Genomic DNA, 21,063 nt, shown 5'->3' with positions numbered 1-21,063 from the left:
ACGACCCACTCAAAGCTGTATCTGAGAGCCTGGAGCAACTGAGTTGTATGTTTGGCACCACAGTCTGAGGGTGAGAGAGAGAACCTTGTCTCTTACTTTTGTGCTTATTGGTTCTCTTTCCTACTACGCCCACTTGTTTGGTTTTACCTTCTTTAACTCCTTGGGCTACCCAGCTCTTCTCTGCTTCCACTGTTTTCTCTCTGGCACTGTGCCCTGTCCCTGGCTGCCTCCGCAGAGTGAGGGTCCTGCAGGAGCACCAGCTGAGACCTTCCACCACTTGCTTCTGCTGCAGCCACTGCCCCAAGGGAACGTTATTCCAGGTTTGCCCTGCATCTGTCACTCCAGAGTGCATCTCTCTATGATGAGACTTAGTCCTACAGCTTCTGTGCTGGCCTGGTCTTTTCAAGAAGGTGTCAATAAAATCTCTGCAAAGTGCGAACAGATCTGAGTTAGGAACAGCCTTTCCCTCCACACTCCACACAGGTTTTGTGCCTCTGGTTGTTGTGTGTTGGGAGGAGGCAGTTCTTGAAGGACTGAAGAGAATAAGGGAAGCCTCATTTCCAAGTCGTACCCAGCTTGTCAGAAGTGCTGCCCTCCTAATTTCAAGTATTTCCTACCTGGCTAGAAAGCCAAGGCAAGCAATGAGGGAAAGGAGACACTATTCTGCCTTCTAAGGCCCCTCTCCAGCCTTGTCAACTTTTTTCCTGTGTCCTTCTTCCAATGTCTGTGTCACCCTCACCTCTAGTGCTCTCTTTATTTCTCCTTGTCTAATCTGGTGTTCTTTTTGTAATCTATTTCTCTGCCATTTCTTCTTTCCCTCACACCTTTCCCTTGCCAAATCCTTAAAAAGAGGCTGATTGTTGATCTGGGGATAACCCAGACTGGATCAGACCTGTAAGGACTGGTGCAGGGAGGGCTGGAGAGCACTGGGGACAGGGCTAGCTGCTGAGATATTGGAAAGAATCTGCATCCCCCAGAAAAAATGCTTGTCTTCGTGCCCTTCCCCTCCAGCTCTGCTGGAGATGTGCCACCCTGCAGCATGGGGAGCAGCGTGGGGGAGGCATTTGCCTGTGCCGGTCTGTGGAATCTGATGCACGGTGGTGGGGTGCTAATCCCACCCTGACAGTGGGAGTGAGGAGCCTCCGTGGGCTTCTGCTCCCTGTATTGTCCTAGTGCTGCTTCTCTTACCTGACCCCTATGTCCCCCTGCGTCTTTTCCAGGGATTCTAAATCTGGTGGCATCCCGGCGGGGCAGCGCTCCTGGGCACCAGGCTGACAGGGCCTGTGGGCAGTTTGACAGATACTTGCTTTGCTCTTTAAAAATGTTGGCTGGAAACAGCGAATGGTATTTTACAGTTCTGGTTTGACACGCCAAACCATGCACAAAATCAGCACGTTGCCTTTGGGCACATCCTTTGGTAGCTGAAGGCATCTTGGCTGGGCACAAGGTTTGTTGCAGGTTGGTGGCCCGTGTCAGGGCTTACAGGGCTTGAAGGCCAAAGTGAGGTTGGTTTGGGGAATTGTGCCCTCAGGAGGAGGGCACAGCTCCCTTGGTTAATGTAGCTCCTTGGTTAATATTTCTGGAGATTCTGTGCTGCCTCTAGGAATTGCATAGCAACATCTCCAGAAGTTCAGGGCACCCTCCCTTAGCTGGTTGGGTTGGCTCAGCCGGGTGCCCCTGTCCTCCTGGACTCTGCTCTAGTGTTTTCAGCCCGCTGTGCTTGCTTCCTTCGTAGACCAGACAGTGCAAGCTGACTTCACAAGTCTTTGTCACTGTGATGCTGAGCTCCGGTTGTAGCCTGATGGGCCATGCTCAGCTGTCAGTTGTACATCTGCATGTTATCTGGGTCTACGTGGACTTTAATTTGCATCCAAGCCACACGCCAGCACTGCCCCAGGGAGGATTTGGCTTGGTCAAGTAGGAGTCTCACCACTGAGAAATGTTTAATTTAAAAAGCAGTTTCCTTCCACCTAACAAGAAATGTTTCTTCTGGAGTGAGAATTCCCTCAAAACACTGTCCGGGGCTGAGCACTAATGAATTCCTCTTCTCTTTATTTTTCCCTGCGTCTCCTGGAATCTCTAGCATCTCGTAAGTATAATCTTCATTTTTTTGTTTCCTTGTCTGTTGGTGTCCTGAATAAATTCTCCTCTCCTCTCCTGTCCATCATATTCACTCATGCTTTCCCTACGCTAGGGCTGTTTGTCAGGCGGTGAGAGGTTAGATGGCTACACCTGGTAGGCCTACACAGATCACAGCACAACCATGCTCATCTTCAAAACAGAGGCTACAGTTGCTAGCATGCTTTTGTGCCTCTTGGTCCTGCTGTACAGAGGTTTTGTGTGCGCAGTCTCCTAGGTCCATTCCTCCGTAGCAGGGATGACAGCTGCTCGCCCCTATTTTTGGGCCAGGCTCTGGCCAGTCTTATATTTGTTTTAGGAACAACTGCTTGTTCAGCCACCTACCCTAGGGAGTGAGGACCTTTGCTGTGGGGAGTCTTTTGCCTGGCCGCTGGTGTGCACGCAGTCCTGCGAGGGCTGGCTGCCTTCCTCGGTCAGCCTAACCTCTCTCTGTTGTCTGGTGAGAGCTTCCCTGTCTGTGTTTCGTGTCCTCTCCAGTTCAAAGCTGTGTAGTCGGTTAATGGCTTAAAATGGTTTCCCAGGGCGTTCAGGGGCTACGCAGAGAGGAAGAGACGGAAACGAGAGAATGATTCTGCAGCTGTTATACAGAGGTAGGGCCCGTTTTCTCCCATAGCTGTAACCTTGCCTGGTGTTGCATGGGCCCTTCGGGTGTCATTAGTGACGCTTGATGACATTGAACGTGGTTGTCCCTGTCTGTGTTGCTCTTTGTAGGGACACTAGCAGTGGCTGTGTTGGAAATGTGGAGGTGAATGATGCTGCAGTACTCAAGATAGCTGATCTCCATCTTCTTAAAGGAACACTGTCAAGTTTCTTTCAAGCTTCCAAATATAATAGGCAAGATCTGTGTTTCAGGCAGAGAAATATTTTATTTATATATAAACACTTAAAGGCATAGTTTCCCCAGCCCTATCCCAAGTACTTGGAATTTGAGTTTAGCTGAATACTTTTATGTGCTGTTGCTGCATCTACAAATGCACCTCAAAAATGTGAGACCTAGACAAAGTTATTATCTCTGGTGTCCAGGAGTCTATTTTTTAAATCTTTTTTTAAAGAACAGGAATGAAAGAAAAAGAAAGGAAAGAAAAAGGGGACTGATCATTGTCTGGGTATTACAGAAGAGCCCTGTTTTCCCTCTGCTGGCTTCACAGGGCACATCACTTAGCCACTATGGTCATCAGAACTGTTCCATTTTTTTAAATGTGCCAAAGCTCCTGTATTTTGGCAGCCTGCTAAGAAGGGTAACACAGCATTTGTGCCATTGGTTAAAAACTTGCCACGATCACTTCAGCACTGTTCAAAACAAAGTAGGAGAAAAACATCAGGTTTTCTTAACTGGGAAATCGCTGGGAAGACACTGTTTTTAGCAACTTAAGGGTGGTGGGTTTTTTCATCAATAATGAAGAGAAATGAAAATCAAAATTAAAGATGTTGTAAATAAATGGACAGTGTATCTTTAAAAAGAAAGAGATTTCTCAGAATTTGTTAGACAGAGGTGAGTCTTTGTTAGAAAATGGCTTGTTTGTGTGGCTTGCAAGTACAGGAGTGGGGCTTGTATACCTCAGTGATGCTGTGTAGTCAGGACGGAGTCATGTCATCCTTGTTTTGAGGGGCCAGCACGTCCCTTCACCTCCTGTGAACACTGCAGGTCTAGGCAGGATTGTACAGGGGGACCCCATCTGCATTTATCTTGTCATAAAAAAGGAGATGGGATAGCAGCGATGGGGTTTTGGCTGTGCCATGCAAGCAGATTCTGGCCAACCGTAAGGATGCTGGCAGTTAGTGTTCAGATCTGTTCTCCAGGGAGCGAGGAGAACCCCAGCCCCACTGCAGTTTCGAATGCTTGTGGTGCAGCCCTTCATGGCCTCTGGTGTTTTGGAAGTTCAGTTGTTATCGCACAGCTCTTCGGTGCTTGGCCCTGTGTGTCTGGTGCGCAAGGAGGCTAGTTTGTGTGGCATGGCACACAGTGGTGTTGCCTCGAGGGTGAGTGATGTCCAGTGGTTTGCTGAACCTTGTGGCGGCTGCAAGGAGGAGCTGGGGAGAAGAGCGTGAGAGGTGCTGTCGGGAGTTTTGCAGAGCTTGGATGTATGTCAGTAATTCTGTCGCTGACCTCTGTTTGGGTAATGAAAAGGCTTCGCTGCAGAGCGTGAATGATCCGCTGCAGGCAGAGCTGCAGAGTGTGTGCGGTGGGGCTGCCGTGTCTTGGAGACCCTTTGGCCAGGATGGATACTGTGGAGGTGGCATAGGGTCACGCAGACCATATGGCAAGCTGGAGCCTGTCAGGAGATGGACTCTTCAGGAAAGGGAGTCGTGAGGAGATGTTATCATTGTAACTTGAGGGGTTGTTGCTGTATTTTGATGGGTGAAGAGATCTTGATAATTATCAAGTAACACTGGGTTTTCTGGGTGCAGTTGCCAGGATGCCCACATTAGGAGGCAGTCCCAGGTTTGCACTTCCTTTCCAAAGTGCCCTTTTTTTTTTTTCTTTAAAGAAATGAGAAGAAAAAGGCTTTTGTCCCATTCTCTGAGCATTTAGTGTGATGGTTAACCTTGAGCAGCTGGATTCTCCCTGGAGCTGCTCTCCACAGTATTTAGGAGATGTATCTAGACAGCTGCCCTCATGGGAGAGACCAAGCTGTCTAGGCAGCTGGGAGCATCACTCCTCCATGGCGAAGACTGCTTTACTCCCCCTTCCCCCCAGGGTCTGAAGAAGCTCCTCTGTGGAGAGGACAACTGAGCATTTAACAGAAAAACAGATCGTACTCCAAAATGCCAAAAGCCCAAAGGATGTAACAGTGGCCTTGGCAATTAACATTGTTGTTCAGTCTGGTATGATCTTGGTCTCACAATTGACCATAAAGATTTTCATTCTGATGATTTACAACATACGTCAAAGACCTTTCTGTGTAAAGAATGACCCTGTTTCCCTCTAAAATACTGTATTTATTTAGTAATGTGCAGTAAGACAGCCCACATTCCTAGTCGTCATGCACTCCAGAAGGCTTTGTACAGAGAGCCAGTCCCACTTGTGTTAGTGAAGGAAATTGTTTTAGTTACTTGTCTAAAGGGCACAGTTGTCTGATCCACAGCAGTGAATCTTCACGTACCTAAGCAGAGCTAAAATAAATCTTTGGGAAACGACATTAATAGCCCAAGTGCAGATGGAAATTTGTCATGGAATAATGTTGCTTCCAGCTTCATTACCCAGCTGCTAGTTTTCCTTCTTGAGCTGCTGTATTTGGATCCTGATGACAACGTGGGATCCAAAGCCAAAGTAGGGGACCGTGCAGAAGGTGGTGTGGCTTAAGTGCTCTCCCACGAGGGCTGTGTTTGTGTTGACCTCTCTGGATAGCAGTAAGCGTATCTGACTTTCTCTGAACAACTTCATGTCGGTGCTGGGAGTGTCTTCTAGTCCAATTAGTTTGCTAAAGCATCTGCATGGTTGTAACATGGCCTTACTCATCCCACTAACTTGTGTGTGAGCCAGAGGACTTGTCATTTTACCTGTTTCACCAGCAGTAGTCTCTGTTGCTTGATATCTGTGGGGTATGTCGGTGGGGCAGAAGGAAATCGAGGAAGGCTCCTCGACTCCATGCAGGCTGCTAATACACGGGTTCACTGCCACCCCTGGGGCCATGGGGGCTGCACTGCAGGGTGAAATCAACCTGACTAAGTAGCGTTCACAGAGGGGTTACACTTTTCTTGATAGTCCATGTGTTGCTTCTTCCTTGTGTCTCTTCGGGTGTCCTGTTTGGTTCCTGTCCTGTTTGGTTCCTGTCTAGGTGAGTAATGAGAAGCAGGTCCCTTGCAACTCGGAGGGGCTGGACACGGAGTCCCTCTGCCATGGTCTCTCAGGAGCGGCTGGGATGGTCTGTCCTACACAGACTTGACTATGGGGTATATCTGCTCCCCAGGGCTTCTCCTCTGGTGGGCTTTCCCCTGGAGCTGTGTACTCTGCAGCCCCGCTGAACTCTGCCTGTGAGCCCTGGGCAGGGAAGCTCGTGGTTAGGCAGGCAGAGAGCAAGCCCATGAGGTAGTCAGCCTTGGTGAATGGTGCTGTTTGGGAGGAAGAAGCTGCTTCAGGCTTTCCCAGCTCTTTGCCCCGGAGAGCAGTATGGGCTGCATGGTTGCTAACAGTACGGGTGGGATTTTAGAGCAGCTGGTGTGAATGGGTTTGGGAGTGAGCACAGCCATGACCATGGTGCCTGCATGCTGCCTAGCAGCGCAGAGCCTGGGCGCTCCGCTTTCCTTCTGAAGCGTGTGTGGAAGAAAGGAGAGAGGGGAGCAGTTACTGCTCTTTCCCAGGAGAAGAGGGAGCATTGCCAAGCGTGGGCAGCGGCTGTGTCTTCAGCACAGTTACAGCACAGGTGTGCCTCAGTCATAAGAAAGTGAACACAGGCCGTGAGAACGGGACTGCCGTGCAGAACCTCACTTGCCGGACCACCAGAAACACTCATGCTCTTGACAAACATCACCATCCCCAGCACTAAGTAGGTGCAGGCTGGGAACCTGGTCTGCAGCTTTTGAGTGCCCAGAAAGAAATATGCTGTCTTCCCAATTTGACTTTTTATTCTCCCAGAGTTTTTTCCAGTTCTGCTGGACCCGGGTATTGCTTTGTATTACTTTTCTCAGAGGTTGTGTTTGGCCTTTCTTTTAGGAATTTTCGGAAGCACCTCCGCATGGTGGGGAGCCGAAGGGTTAAAGCACAAAGTAAGTGAGCACCTGTAAGATGTGGCTGTGAGGAGTTGGGGTTTGTGCTGGTGGGACACTGGGAACCCTGCGTTATGTGCAGACGCGGGTATAAAGCACCTAGCATTGGGCTGGAGGAAGGATTTGACTGGTGCCATTTTACCCTACAAAAAAGAAGGCCAGGTTATTGCAAGTCTCCAGGACGCACGGATGTCTGCGAGCAGCCTGTAGGCTGTTTCCAAGGACCCTCTGCCTTGGCCATGGGAGATCTCTGTGGCCTCAGTGGAAGGAGAGCTGCAACGTCCTTGTCCCACGTGCACCTGGTTCTCAGTGATCACCGGCGTAGACGCTTACGAGGAGAACCAGAGCTGGGTTCAGCAGTGGAGCTGGCAAGGGACTGCCTGGACTCCTACTGAAGCTGCGGACCAGCTGTGGCTCCCTGGGGACAGTTGGTGCTTTATGTGCCACGCAGACTGGTGGCTTTCTCTTCTCCTTCCCTGACAACTGCCATCTGCAGCAAGACCTGGGGGAAAGTTGCCTGGTGGGAGCTGAGAGGACAGTGGAAGGGAGAAAGAAGAGGAACAGGGAAGAGATTGAAGCAAGGGGGAAATAAGGGAGTGTTATGCCTCACTAGGGAAGAAATCACTTCTTAGGCCTAGGAAATGGTGGTTCTTTTTCCCTGAGGAAGGCAACACTCCTCCGTAACTTGGTTGGGGCAGCTCCCTTATCGCTCTGAAATGGCTGAGATTGGTCTAACTGGCTCCCGAGAGCTGAGGATTGTTCCGGAAGAGGAAACAGCTTGTTCTTCCCAGCCCCTGGCCAGGCATCATGTACAGGCTGCACACAGCAAAGCATTGCTGTGTTGAATTTGCAGTTTTTCCTTTCTCATATGCTGTGGGAAGTGAACAGCAAAGAGCACTACCCTTTAAAGTGTCTTTATTGGCATCTGAGTTAACACTGCCTGAAATGAACAGGGCTTACCTCCTGCTAGAGCTGTCTGGAAGTTCAGGCATGTCTCTCTGCCTTGGTAACTCTCGGGTCATGTTTTCAAAGTTTTCTTCATGTGCACAATAGCTAAAGGCCTGGTTTTAAACAAAAGCTGAGGGTGGAGATCACCTGAAGAACTTACTATGTGATTTGTCTCCCTGGACAGCCCCACTTGGACACACTGCAGCAGAGGACAGGTTGCTTCTCAGCTCTTGTAATGCAGATCTAAAGTGAATTCCTGTGCTGCTGCCATGAGATGATGTTACTAGATACACTGCCACAAACTTGCTGTCTGCTACCAGAAATAGGTGTTAGTGGCTATAAGTGGCTGTTAATCTAGGCATAGTGGCTTTCACATGGGCTTGCCAAGTCAGACGTTGTCATTGGCAGTTCCTAGGAATTTGCCTGCAGTGCAGCCAGCTGTGCCAAGCTCCTTGGATTCCGCTCAGGAAATGCAGGTACAAACAATATAATGCCCATGGGGGAAAAGAAAAGAAAGCCGGAGGAGGAGTGCTCACAAGAGTGCAGGCGAGCAAAAACTGAAGGATCTCCTTTTTCGCAAGACAATGTATAGAGCGTGAGCTTTCCAGAGTCCCCCGCTCTGTTTGGTCCAGCTCTGGTTGGGATGTCATTAGAACATGAAGGGAGAACTGACTGGAGAACGACTGCCTTCATCTGGTTGTGTATGTGTCGTTAGCTGTTGAGTACATCTTCCTGTGAGGCCTTTGAGTCGGAGCATTTACACTGGGACACTGCCATAACCTTGATTAAATTGAGGTTTGGGCTGCGTGCGTTTGAGGAGAGACCATCAAGTGTCCTCCTTTTTCTGTGTTACATATCCCATAATGGTCCTGCTCAGAAAGTGGGCACTTTGTCTTCTGCTGTCTAGAAGACAGACCTTTGCTGTGTGGAAAGGACTCGCGTTTGGCAAGCGGAAGAAAAGCACGAGGGAGTCTGTGATGTGTGGCTTTGGTGGAAATCTACTGGATGTTTTGTTTTGCTGGCAGCAACAGAGGTGGCTTTGGAGTCTGTTAATGTCGTGCTTTGGTTTTATCCTAGCATTTGCCGAACGGCGTGAGAGGAGCTTCAGCAGGTCCTGGAGTGACCCGACTCCCATCAAAGCTGATTCCTTCCATGACTCTCGAGAAAGTGAGTTCTGAGTCCTTTGAGCTTCCTCCTGTGGCCAAACCCTCCAGCTGAGGTGTTGACTGAAGTCCCACTGGAGTAACTCCTCTGTGCCCTTTTGTCCCATCTGTGATCCTTTTAGTTTCATGAGCTCTGAGCAAAAAACACTCCAGGTATATGCACCTGTTCATCTGTGTGTACCTACATTTATTTGTAGAGCACAGCGCATCTAACCTCATGCTATTGTGCAGTTGCCAAAGGATACCCAGTGGTACAGCTCTCTTACGGCCCTCCGGTCCCATCATTCCTAATTTGCTTGGGACCAAAACAGCTACCTGGAAGCACACCAGTCCAAGGCTGCATTCACCATGGTGGGGCTAACCTGCCTGGCTTCCCATGCAAGAGCCCCTTCTGAGCTCTTTCCTAGGCTAGAATAGCTCAAGAGCACAGCTGTGGTGCTCCATGAGATGTAGCTTTGATTTCCTTCTGGTTGCACAGATGATAGCTTAGGGCAATCTGATCTTCCTTTGGGCTGCCAGGAATTCCTCTGGGAATCCCCAGTAATTCTGCAGTGTTCTGCTTGTGGGGACTGAGATGCTGTTGTGTTAATTTACGGAAGGAAATGCCAGCATCTTCTCACTGTCTTTTTATAAAGGGAATGGCTGTTTTACCCAGATTTTATTGAAACTCTGTAGGCAAGGGACTTGGTGGATATGAGTTTGCCTATGTTGAAATGGGTTGTATTGTGAATGAATTTCACTAATGAAATGAACTGACCTACCAGGTAAGCATGAGATCCAGGCCTTCTACCTGTAGAAAACTCTGTACCAGGTTGTACGGGGAGATGTATGCAAGACCAGTTCAAAACGTGACCTGATGGTTCCTTTGCAGTCTGATTCCTCCCCGCTCCCTCAGCTAACTCGGAGGCGAATGGAAAAGACGTGGCTCAGACAGGCTTCAGGCACTGCCCGGTGACACTTGGACATCCCAAAAGGCACAAATAGCGGCATCTCAGTTCTCTTTCCTTAGTCCCTGGCTTCAGGGAACCATATCTAATTTTAAGCTTTAACGGTCAATTATATTCCTTCCAGATGTTGTTTTTTTTTCCCCAGGAGGCATTGAAGGCCAACAGGTAAGGTCAATTTGGAGAGCAAATTCAAGTATACCGTTGCAGTCCTGGTGTGTTTGCTACGGCTGTCCTCACGGTCTGGGATGTCTCTGCCAGGATCAGTTTGACCAACACAGCAGAGTTTCTTTATAATCGTTCAGAAGACATAGAGCAGTAATTATTACAAGGAGACCAGCTTTGAAGTCTTTGGACTTTTTGCTCATCAGCTTGGCAATGTTAAAGTGTAGAGCATCTGTCCGTGTTCTGTCTCTTCTCGTTTCTGAAATGACAGGGTGACTGTTGTGAATTAGCATTTGAAAGGGTAACCTGGTGACTGTGAGAGTGATGAAAAGTCATGTGATACGTGTTACCAGGCTCTGCGTGTGCACTCTTCATTCGTTAAATGTTTGCCTGTTCAGAGACGCCAGCCCCAAAGAGTGGTGTCTGTCACTCTGTGGAAGAAAGGAGGGCACAAGTCTCATGGCTTGTGGTACCTCTTGCGAGCTAGCTGCCAGGCAGGATCGAGTGGGGAAGGCAAGCTGTTCTACCCTTGTAACGCAGGCTGTGTTCTGGCAGGCCATGACCTTCAGGATTCCTGCGGCACTTTGGATGGTGACTTTGACTTGAACTGGGAAGCAGAAAAGGAACTTGAAGCCATGGCGTGTGATGGAGAAGACTTTATTCCACCAAAAATAATGGTGAGGATTTCCAGCTCAGCTACCTGTATCTCCTCAGGCTCTGTCTGTCCTTTCAGAGGTGCTGAGTTTAGGATTGTCATGGGCAGAGGCAGGTCTTCAGTATGGGCAGCTCTTCTGGTGTGAGTGAGAGTCACTCAGGGATCAGCCAAGACATGACATGGTATTCAGCATCTGTTATTACTGGGGATAGTGTGCTGAAAGAAAACTAGATGCGGAAGAAACCTGTAGTCCAACCCCAAATCAGAGCAGGACTGTCACCAGCATGGAATTGAGTTAGCCCGAGTCATGATAACTCTGACAATAGACACCCCAGTCCCAGCAGTCCCTCGCTCGTGTTTTTACTTGCCTGATTCGCTTTGGAGCCATATGTCATCCCTTGAGATGCTTTCAGCTCCTTTATCATTCCTTGATACTAGACTTCCCCCCGTGCTCCCTGCTGCTGTGCCCTGTGGGGTTTGGCAGACAGGACCAGGGTCTGACACATCCCTTCTCTGGCCACATGCACAAGTACTCGGGCAAAACAGGGTCTCAAGCTTCCAGCTTGTTCTCAGGGCAGCATTCCCAGTCCAGCACAGCAGTACCGTGTTGGAATGGGTCCTGCTAAGACTTGGGAAGAGTGAAGGACATGGGGACGGTCTGCTGCTAGATCTGTTCCCAGGCTCTCTGTACAGACTCAGCCCTAAAGCACCCTCAGGGCAAAGTGACCAGGTGAGACCCAAACGCTAGGAACCCAGCACTTGGGTTTGTTCAGCCCTTGACACCTCTAGTGTGTCTCCCCGGGTGGTGTATGGGATGAGTGTCCGTCCATAGACTCTGTATACTGTGCCTCTTCAGAAACTTTACGTTAACTCCCTCGTGGCCAAAGCAGTGATGTGCTGCCTGCCAGGAGGGGGGGCTTTGAAGCCAGCCCCAGCTGAAGCCCAGGCTGCACTTAGGAGCCCACCAGCACTACTGCCTGCTCCCTTCTCGCAGCAATGCGCAGAGGCGCCTGAAATCACAGCACAGCCGAGTTGCCCGTGTTCCCATAGCCCTTTGGCTTGTGCTGGTGGCAGGTCCATCCTCTGAGGCTCTCCTGCTGATGGAACCAGCTGAAGCTTCAGCCAGTGTTGCCAGGCAGCCTGCATCTGCCTGACATCCTGTGGCTGTGTCTACCTGTGCCTGACGCCATTTCATCCCTCGGCTGGTTCCTCTTCGGGTGTACAGTCCCACCACCAGCCAGCTACGCGTGCCAGTTTTAACAATCCTCTGCAGCCAGGAGCAAAGACCCTGGCACAGAGGAAGGCTGTACAGGAATCGCCTTTACTGGGTACAGCCATTCGTGGTGACGCACGAGCTTTTTCATCCTCTGTGCACACTGGTCTCCCCTTTGAAAACTCTTATCTTGGGCTCGGTCCTGCCTTTTAGGCAGAGCTGTGTGCTCGTTTGTTGGGGGTCGAGGAGACTGTGACACGTGGTGTACTTGGCAGGCCTGGGGGTGCTCTGCAGTGGAGCAAAGGCTTGGAGGACCTTCCCCAGGGATGCAGGTAGGCTGAGTTAGCTGCTAGTTAGTAACACCTCAGAGGAACTGAACAGGGCGCTGTTATCACGGCCTTTGTGCTTCTGTCCAGACTCTTACTGGCTCCTCCTCATGCTGTTGCACTTCTTGTTTCTCCTTCCAGCTCATTTCTTCCAAGGTGCCCAAAGCAGAGTATGTCCCAACAATTATCCGCAGGGACGATCCCTCTATCATCCCCATTCTCTATGTAAGTATGTCGCGTCTGCCATGTCTGAATGTGTGGGAACAGGCTTCATATGGAGAACTTTTTCTTTTTTAGTCCCTATCCCTAGTTCCTGTTACAGTGATTCCAAAACACTGATGTGATTCGGAAAGGCTGTCAGGAAAGGGCTAGGGGTGTGCTAAACCCAGATTTGGGGGCTGGGATTGCTTTGGGGGAGCTCGGGTCAAGGTGGAAGAGTAAGGTGGAGTAAAAACTGCACGTGTGGGCTGCCAGACTATGCAGGCACAGCCAGGCAGCATGGGGAAGTTAACAAGGGGAGGCAGGACAGGCCTGAGCCCCCCAAGCAGAGCTGTGTGCTGCCAAGCTTAGGGCTCCTCCTTGTGCTCAGCCTTGGACAGGATGAGCAGGACCTCAGGGCTCTGCAGTGAACCATGAACCCCATCACCCTGTGTGCAGTGGTGTGTCCCTGTAAGTCATTAATTTAACCTTAATTTTTCACTCCAAGTCCTGCCTGAGCAGGTGTTTGAAACACCAGCAAGGAGTCATGGGTCTTTTTTTCCTAATCGCTTTATAGTCCTGTAATTTGAAAAAGAAGAGTGGGACTGACAGCCCAGAAAACTCAGTCTCCGCATGCAGCAGGCAGTGCTGTGGGAGGCTTTAGCTTTGCCGCCTCTCCGAGAGTTGTCTGGTTGTCCTGAGGACCCTGCGATGCCAGAGGCAGGTGTGCTGGGAGCGTGGCTGTTTGCCAGCTTGAACACGTGTAGAGCCGGAGGCTGGCTACACAACATGGGCCAAGAGGCAAATACACGCTGCTGACGCTGACTGTACGGGTGGTGTGTGCTTTGGATTTGTCTGCAGGATTCCTCCTCAAGCCTTTGGATGGACTTGGTCTTCATGGACCATTCAGTCTTCAGCTTCTTTGCTGACATGCGGTTTAGGGTGGTAATTACTGTGATGTGACTAGAAGCCGTCAGTATAATCATGCTCTTAGAGCATCCGTTTGCCTGGGAATGGGATTGTGTGCGATATTAATCACTATAATAATGTCACGGGAGCTGGTGTAGTGACAGTGAACCTTGATGTGTCTTCTCTCTTGGTTTACAGGACCATGAACATGCCACCTTTGATGACATCCTAGGTACGTGAGTGTTACCTCCTTTTCTTAACTCCTGCCCATTGCAAATGTAACTGATCGATATGTTAAAGTCACTCCATTGCCCTGTGCCTCAGCTGCCACTCATGAAAGTGTTTTCGTCACGCCAGTGATACCTGACAGTCAGTCAGCAGCTGTTGGATGTGCTGCAAAAATAAAACTTCACCTCTGTGGCCCTTTTCTATGTCAAGCTTCTGGTTTATGAAAGGAAAGCCGAGGCACAGGGCAGCAAAGGTACCTGTTGACTGTACTCTGGTAGGTGAGCATTAAGGAGGGTCAGGACAGCTGGGTCTGCTGCAGTGCCATGGTCAGTGTTGAGCAGTGTCTGGCGCTGCACCGTACCTTCTCTGCCCTGTGAAATGCTGGGGTTCCCTGCTTTCCACAGCCAGAAAGCAAAGGGTTTTCTTTGACATCAGTGGGCATGTAGGTGCTGAGCACCTCTCGCAGCTCAGCCTCCTGCCTTCAGGACTACAGGGAGAAGAAATAAGATTAACATTTAACTTCCTCCATGGATCATCTTTTCCAACTTGTTTTTTGCAGAGGAAATAGAGAAGAAGCTTAACATTTATCGGAAAGGTTGCAAAATCTGGAAGATGCTGATATTCTGCCAGGTACATGACAGTTGTTAAGCGCTTGGATGGTTTGTTGCAAATTTGTCTTTTTCTCCAGGGAAAATTACATAGAGGAACCAATATTCCAAAGTCAGGTTCTGTTAAAGTAACTGCATGTGTACAGCTTTCACTTCTCATTTCCCCAGACAGCGAGCAGTCTCAAGCTGCTGCGACAGCAGGAAATAAAACCTGATTTAGTGGGCCAAGTCCAGAGCTGGGCTGCTTCTCAGCTGCTTTCAAGGAAACCCAGGCAAACTAGCATTAGCGCAGACCTCAAAAGGAGGATTCCAGAAAGAGGAACAAGCATTTGCGATGTGGTGGTAACAGTTTTCATACAGCCTTAGTATAGCAATGACAGTGGTGCGTGTTGTGGGTCAGACCGGCAGGCAGCACAGCCCAGAGGCCAGCGTACGCGGGAGAGGGGTCAGGGTACAGGCTTGCCGAGCTGCGGGTGGGACGGATTCAGGCACTGCTGGTCTGGGGCTGGTCAGGGATTTCCTTCCCAAGTCTCTTTTTCCTCAGGGTGGTCAGCTTTGGACTTCCCCAGCAGCTGTGCAAGGAACCATGAAATGGGAAGTTAGGAAGGTAATCAGACTTGAGCTCCCTCCCATGTGCCTAATGCTGTGAAACAGCAGGGTTTTGCGGCACACTGACCTGGAGGTTGCGACTCTTAATTTTCCTGACGTTGTTCTCAGTCTTTTTACACCTACTGCTGCCAAAGTCCAGTTCTTCTACAGCGATGTCTTGCCTGCTTATCCCTGCTTCGCTCAGCTTCTCATCTGCCTACCGCAGCAAGTCCCCTAGCATCCCCAAATTAAAGGGACTTTCTTGTCTTCCCTATTACTCTTCGGCCACCCATAATGAAGGTTTTTATCTATTTTTGTGCCTTTCTGGAGCGAGGTGGGCATATAACTGTAAAAAATGGAGAATCCAACCCCCAACACACTTGCTATATGTGAATATTTCCTGAGCAGCAGGTGCCTGCGGTGTGTGCGGTGGAGGTTGTAGCAGCCGTGCCAGCCTGGTGTATCTGCTCTGCTCCCTTGTGGCACTTCTGGGGATGGCTGTGCAGGACAAGAAACATACCCAGGGCTTGTTTCTGTGCAAAGTGGTTTCATCTCTCTCTCTCTCTCTCTCCCCCGCTCTCTTGCAGGGAGGTCCTGGTCACTTATACTTGTTAAAGAACAAAGTTGCCACTTTTGCCAAAGTGGAGAAGGAGGAAGATATGATCCTGTGAGTGGCTGTGATATGTTCTGGACTTGAATAGCACTTTTTCTGCTCGGTTTGCTTCGTGTTTGTAGTAGGTGGCTTAACAGGAGAGGTGAAGGGAGCTGGGGTGGCTTGGTCAGGGGAAGAAGAGGCTGAGGGGGGACCTAGCAGCAGCTTACAGCTCCTTCAAGGGGGAGCTGCAAAGATGGTAGAGCCAAGCTCATCCCCGGGGTGGTGCAGCCCTGGGACAGGTCACTAGAAGATTTATGCTTTTATCTGCTGTTCACTGTCTCTCTGGACTAGAGACTATCAAGAAAGGGTAAAAAAGGTTATTTCCTCTCCTAACAAAGGCTCCGCTGACCAGAAACCAGAACATGTACCTCATGCCTCTGTTGCTCAGAAGTGGCTGAGATGGCATTTCTATGCAGGCGACTAGTGGCAGAAAGCCAAACCGTTCCCCCCCAGCTGTCTCTGGTAGCTGCCCTCCTAATTGCAGGGGGAAATGGCATTTGTCTCTGCAAAGCCTGCTCGAAGTCCAGCATGGTACTGAGGAAGATTTTTCCTAACATGCCAGCCTGTCAGCCAGGGATGCTGAGGCAATTTTGCTTCTCCTTGCAGAGAGTTAAGCATTGCTTGTTTTGCAGCCTGCTCACTTGTGCTGGCTCAAACGTACTTGGCTAACAGTGCTTCGTTGTGGGGGAGAGGATGTATACCAACCTGTTCTTACACAACTTTCTGTTGGCATGAGAACTGAGTACTTAAATCAACATCTGTTCAGCATGCTCATGCTCTGGCACAAACGCTGTCAATAAAATTCTTCCGCACGTGTGTGCGGACATGCTTCTGAACACATTCCAGGCATAGCTGGTGCAAAGCTGGTAATTCAGGGACCTTTGGAAAGCTGTGAACACGCAGCTGAAAACTTGGGTGCTTGGAAGTGAATGTTTCCACCCAAGCTGTATGTCCCTGGGAGGCAGTCATGGAAAGCCTTAGGCTGCAGTCTGATCGCAGACCCTACAGAGGATCTGCTGGGCTTTAGAGCCCCTAGAAGTCTGTGCTAAGCTGTTGCACAAGGGAGGTGGTTGGATTTCATGCCCCTTGGGCACAGCATGCTGGTCAGCGCTCACAAAATATAGCAGGTCTGGTGAGCAGCGCCAAGCAAGGGCTAACATGGAACAGCCTGGTTTGGTGTTCTCTCTAGCTATGGAGAAGAAGGGCCTCTCCAGCTGTTCTCTGCTTATTTCGTGCCCTGGAAATGAACCAGTACACTGATAACACTCCTATTTAGAAAGGGCAATTGTTAATAGAAATGGGAGAGAGGATATTCGAGGGAACTGCTACAAGAAGAGGATGCTTAGTAAAACTGTCAGTCTAGAAGCAATCCTGGTGGACTTTGCTCCCTTCACTTTGGAGCTTCCTTGGGTTGTTGGGCTACTCCTCCTTCTCTACCACATGACTTGGACCTGCTCCTCAGACCCTTGCTCTGCCCCTGCTTTTCCATGTTGAAGAACCAGTGGTTCTTCCTCAGCAGCTTGCTCCTCAGGCTACAAGCCCTAGGCCCTTTTTGAGCAGTGTGCACACACATCGTTGTGATTAGTCATGCATATGAGGAGATAGATTTATTTATTTATTTTTAATTATGTATTCTGGTTTTTTTTATTTCTTCCAGCTTCTGGAAGAGGTTGAGCCGGCTGATGAGTAAAGTCAATCCTGAACCAAATATCATTCACATCATGGGCTGCTACGTTCTTGGAAACCCCAATGGGGAGAAGGTAAGAGTTCCTGGGTTGCTTCTCGGGGTATGTCTGCTGAGTAGCACCAAGCCCACAGAGGCAATAGTCACTCTGAAGTCTAAACCTTCCTCTTCTGCTGTGGGGAACATGCTGCTATCCTGTCCTATGAGTGGCTGTGAATGGGCAAACCACCCCATGGATTGTGCCTTCCCCAGAGAGCAAGGGAGGAATGCTAAGTCATGTGCAGGACAAATACTGAAGCCTTTGAGAACAGTCATTCATTCAAAGCACTTTATTTGTGCTGGTGAGCTAGTTGTTTTGAAGGACGTGAAGGTTTTCTAGAGGTAGGGAGCAGGATGGGCAATTCTGGGTACCCTGGAGGTTTGTCTTTGTTTTCAGCTGCTAACTCTTGATATGTTTTCCTTTCAGCTATTTCAGAATCTGAAAAACTTAATGAATCCTTATAGGGTTGCCTTTGAGTCCCCACTTGAACTATCAGCTCAAGGTAATTTATTTTCTGTAAAAAGACTCACACGTTCCAAATCGGCCTGCCTCCTTCAGTGGGCAACTTCCTGAAAAAGCAATTTTGAACTCCCTTAAGCCCAGCCATGGTCTTTATTTTGCTTGTGTAGTTCAGTTGCTGAACCTGGTTTTCCCTTTCAAATCCTCCATGTTCACATTCCATCTATCCTGTTTGTTCTGCCTGAAGCTGCAGAGCCCTCACCCAGCTACTGGCAGTGGCAAAGTAGCCTAAACAGTAGGTGGCTTTCCAGGCTGAGTTTAGGAGATCCATCATTTTGCTAGGGTGTGTGAAGTCTGTGGGAGAAATGCACATAGGAGCAGAACCTCTTCTGTGACCTGGTGTGCAGGGGTCACTTCCCCAGGACTCAAACCACTGGTACTGGGTGAGTTGTGCCATCAACAAGCGACTGGGATATAGCCTACTGGAGCCATTCTACATCTCAGTCTGCTTTGCCTTTTTTTTTTTTTTTCCTATAGCTCAAGATATTTCAAGGGACTATGTAATTTTTCCTGTTCTTTGGTCCATGTAAGTAATTACGGGTGCAGCTTCAAGAGGAACTTACTCTGAATTTGCCATTGTTATTTTATCTTTGCTGTAGTCCTTGGTGCTTTGTTCTCTTGGAAGATGAATACAAGCAGCAGTAGGCTATAAGCACTGTGGATACATCCTCTGCTGCTCACAGCTGGCATCAGCACTGATGGGTTATTCTTGACTCCCACTTACTGTCGTAGGAATGTATGGGAGTTGAGCACATTTGTGCTGCGCAGGGTCCTCTGCGTGTGTCCTGTGGAGGCTTGCACCCAGCTTTATACAGTGCTTGCACAGATCCCACAGCGAACATGCTCATAACATGTGTGCTGAGAAGCGACTTGCAGGGAAATTCCTGGATTTACATGCAGCTTGGCAGGCAAGGCAGCAGGTTCTGTGCGCATGTATTTGAGCAGTTGGTCTTTCAGGAGGCTGGTGTGAAGAATACGTCTGAATTTATCCCCTTGATCACTCTGGGATGTTCCAGTAGTGTACCCTCTCTAATCCTTCACAAAGTCACCTAAAACTAATCTTAATCAGGCCTCAAAAGCGAAAATCCCCTCCTTGAGCTGTCTCAGAGCCCATGGTTGCTTGCTCTGCTGTTTTCAAATGCACTCGCTGCCACCCGTGCATGGCCTTCGGTCTGTGGCCGCCTTGTCAGTCGCACCACCTTCAATCAGAGGCGCCAGTGGCGCAGAACTTGCGTTTGTGTGTCCTGGTGAGCTCGTTGCTGTGAGAAGAGACAGCTCTGCAGGACAGAGATGGCCTGTTAACGCTAATTTAAAAAGAAAAACAAAAAGGCATTTTTATTTTGAATTTTCAATGTTAATTATTTTTAATGTTTCCCACGAATCTTTACAGTGAGTTAACTCTTGATTTGTAATTTCCTGGCGTCGCTGTGCCGGGTTGCCTCAGTGCAGGCTGTTGGAGCTGTTGCCTGATACCCTGCAGCCCCGGCCTCCCCCTTCTGCAGTCAGTGCAGAGGGGTCAAAGCCTGGAGGCAGACTTTGTGCTCAGCTCCCACCCCCAGGGATAAACCCTGCCAGGGGATTATAAGGAGCCTTTCGTGGTTTGAGGAGATCTAGAAAGATGTTTGCTTCTCATGGGCACCTTCACGTGTCCTGGGTAGGTGCTGAATGTCGGTATTCTCCAAATTAAGGAGGTGGATGGGTTCTGCTGTGTCCCTGCCTGTAGGTGGGTTGAAGTTTTTTGTTGCTGCTGTGGCCTCTTGCATCTCCCATGCTACAGGCTGTAACCCCTCTGCTTCGTTTCACTTCTCCTAGGTAAGCAAATGATTGAGACTTACTTTGACTTCCGCCTTTACCGCCTCTGGAAGACCCGCCAGCACTCCAAACTATTGGATTACGATGACATTTTATGAGCTGGAGAAGACTTTGCAAGAGGAAGTTGATCACCGGTGTCCAAGAAGTCGTGCTTATTGCAGAGAGACTTTTTTTATTGGCACAGGGAGCCCTTCAAAGCCCTACAGGAGGCAGCAGTGCTAAAGGGAGGGAAGAAGGAGCCCTCGGAAGTGTGTCGGGGGGGTGAAAGTCTCCTGAGTCAAGAGAGACTGGAGGGAAAGGGTTTGACACCTCACTCGCCTCAGGTCAGAGCCGTGGTGTCTCAGGAGGAGCTGTGTGAAACGAGGACAGGATGAAGTTCCTTGCAGAACTGAGCTGTTTTGGGTCAGAATGGGCCAGATTTAATTCCAGGTCCTTTTAAAAGACTTTTGAAGCTCAGGTTTTCTTACAAAAAAAAAAAAAAAAAAAATCAGTTTACCCGTGCACTACAGTGAAGAAGTGAGCAGAGCACAGGGGAAGGAGGGGTTTGTACTGATGGGACCTTCTGTGCTGGAGATCTTGGAGAGCAAGGACTGCTACACCTACTCCTGCAAGCTTAGATCAAGACGATCCAGTTTCAATGTGAATATATACTGGAATATAGAATTGAAATCTAACTCTTGTTTTGTTTTGTTTAATAGAAAATAAGTGCAATTTTTATAGCAAGAGGGGTAAAATCCCTCCCAATATTTAATTAGTTAAAAATAACACACCAGTAACCAATAGATGAGGTATTTTTGGTCTGCTTGAAAATATATTCAGAATGGTAATATATCTTCTGTAGACATATTTAATCACCAGCAAACATGGGTTTAACATAACTTAGCAGACCCTGCATGTCTGCTGCATTGATTAATCCGGTTTGGTTCTTTACTTTCAGAGTAGCTGTGTTGCACTAATTGTATGTGCTCTCACGAATGTATATTCCTCCTCCGATTAGACACAACTTTGTTACTTTCTATTTTGCTGCTTGCAAAACTATGGGACTTTAGTTTTGCTGAAATACTTTAGGTTAGAAATACGGTACCTGGTTGGGAAACCTCCATCAGGTTCACTATGGTATAAAAATGAATTAGAAATTAATAGCCATGGTAATTACTTGTTCATGCCAGTGTTTTGCTATGTGTTGAGAGACGAGCTCTCTTTCTAGTCTGCTGCGTGGAGCAGTGCGGTTGCAAGACCACCAGAAACCCTCCACGGAGACTGTTCACTGAGGCATTTGGAAGAAATGCTTCTGGAGGAATACAGGACGGGTTTGTAGCATGAGTTTGAATATTCCCTCTGTTCACTTGATTGCCAGTTGTTTGTGCATAATCCACCTCTTTTCCTATGCTAAAAAGACCTGTTTATTGGTCCGAGCTGCTCACGTCCCTTCCTGTGTAGGACAGAGTGAACTCAGAGCTTTGTCAGAGCAGCTGTGGTTTGAGAACCCAGGTTTGTACTTGATGTTTGAGGATATATTTTGAAATATAGTTACTTTTGTTTGGGGGTGCGGGGGGTGTGTG

The 21,063-nt window shown here is 48.9% G+C and overlaps 1 protein-coding gene across 5 annotated transcripts in view; it reads left to right on the top strand.

Annotated features, from left to right (window-relative positions):
- NSMF (NMDA receptor synaptonuclear signaling and neuronal migration factor) overlaps nucleotides 1-20,379 on the top strand; it is a 46,075-nt gene extending 25,696 nt beyond the window's left edge. For 2 of the 5 annotated variants that reach the window (XM_055800497.1, XM_055800483.1), the window contains exons 5-14: nucleotides 6,794-6,846; nucleotides 8,872-8,961; nucleotides 10,622-10,743; nucleotides 12,402-12,485; nucleotides 13,566-13,599; nucleotides 14,155-14,225; nucleotides 15,379-15,458; nucleotides 17,104-17,206; nucleotides 17,597-17,672; nucleotides 19,502-20,379. In XM_055800497.1, coding sequence (XP_055656472.1) covers nucleotides 6,794-6,846; nucleotides 8,872-8,961; nucleotides 10,622-10,743; nucleotides 12,402-12,485; nucleotides 13,566-13,599; nucleotides 14,155-14,225; nucleotides 15,379-15,458; nucleotides 17,104-17,206; nucleotides 17,597-17,672; nucleotides 19,502-19,599 — 811 coding nt within the window. In that variant the 3' untranslated portion in view covers nucleotides 19,600-20,379. Of the gene's footprint in view, nucleotides 1-2,083; nucleotides 2,090-2,660; nucleotides 2,730-6,793; nucleotides 6,847-8,871; nucleotides 8,962-10,621; nucleotides 10,744-12,401; nucleotides 12,486-13,565; nucleotides 13,600-14,154; nucleotides 14,226-15,378; nucleotides 15,459-17,103; nucleotides 17,207-17,596; nucleotides 17,673-19,501 lie in introns of all 5 variants that reach the window. The other 3 variants (XM_055800505.1, XM_055800515.1, XM_055800489.1) reach the window with 3 other exon arrangements.
- The last annotated feature ends 684 nt before the right edge of the window (nucleotides 20,380-21,063 follow it).

Source organism: Falco peregrinus, chromosome 1 (genome assembly GCF_023634155.1).
Source record: "Falco peregrinus isolate bFalPer1 chromosome 1, bFalPer1.pri, whole genome shotgun sequence".
NCBI classification, from domain to species: domain Eukaryota; kingdom Metazoa; phylum Chordata; class Aves; order Falconiformes; family Falconidae; genus Falco; species Falco peregrinus.
The sequence above is the reverse complement of the archived record's forward strand: the minus strand, read 5'-3'. Positions and strand labels throughout refer to the sequence as shown.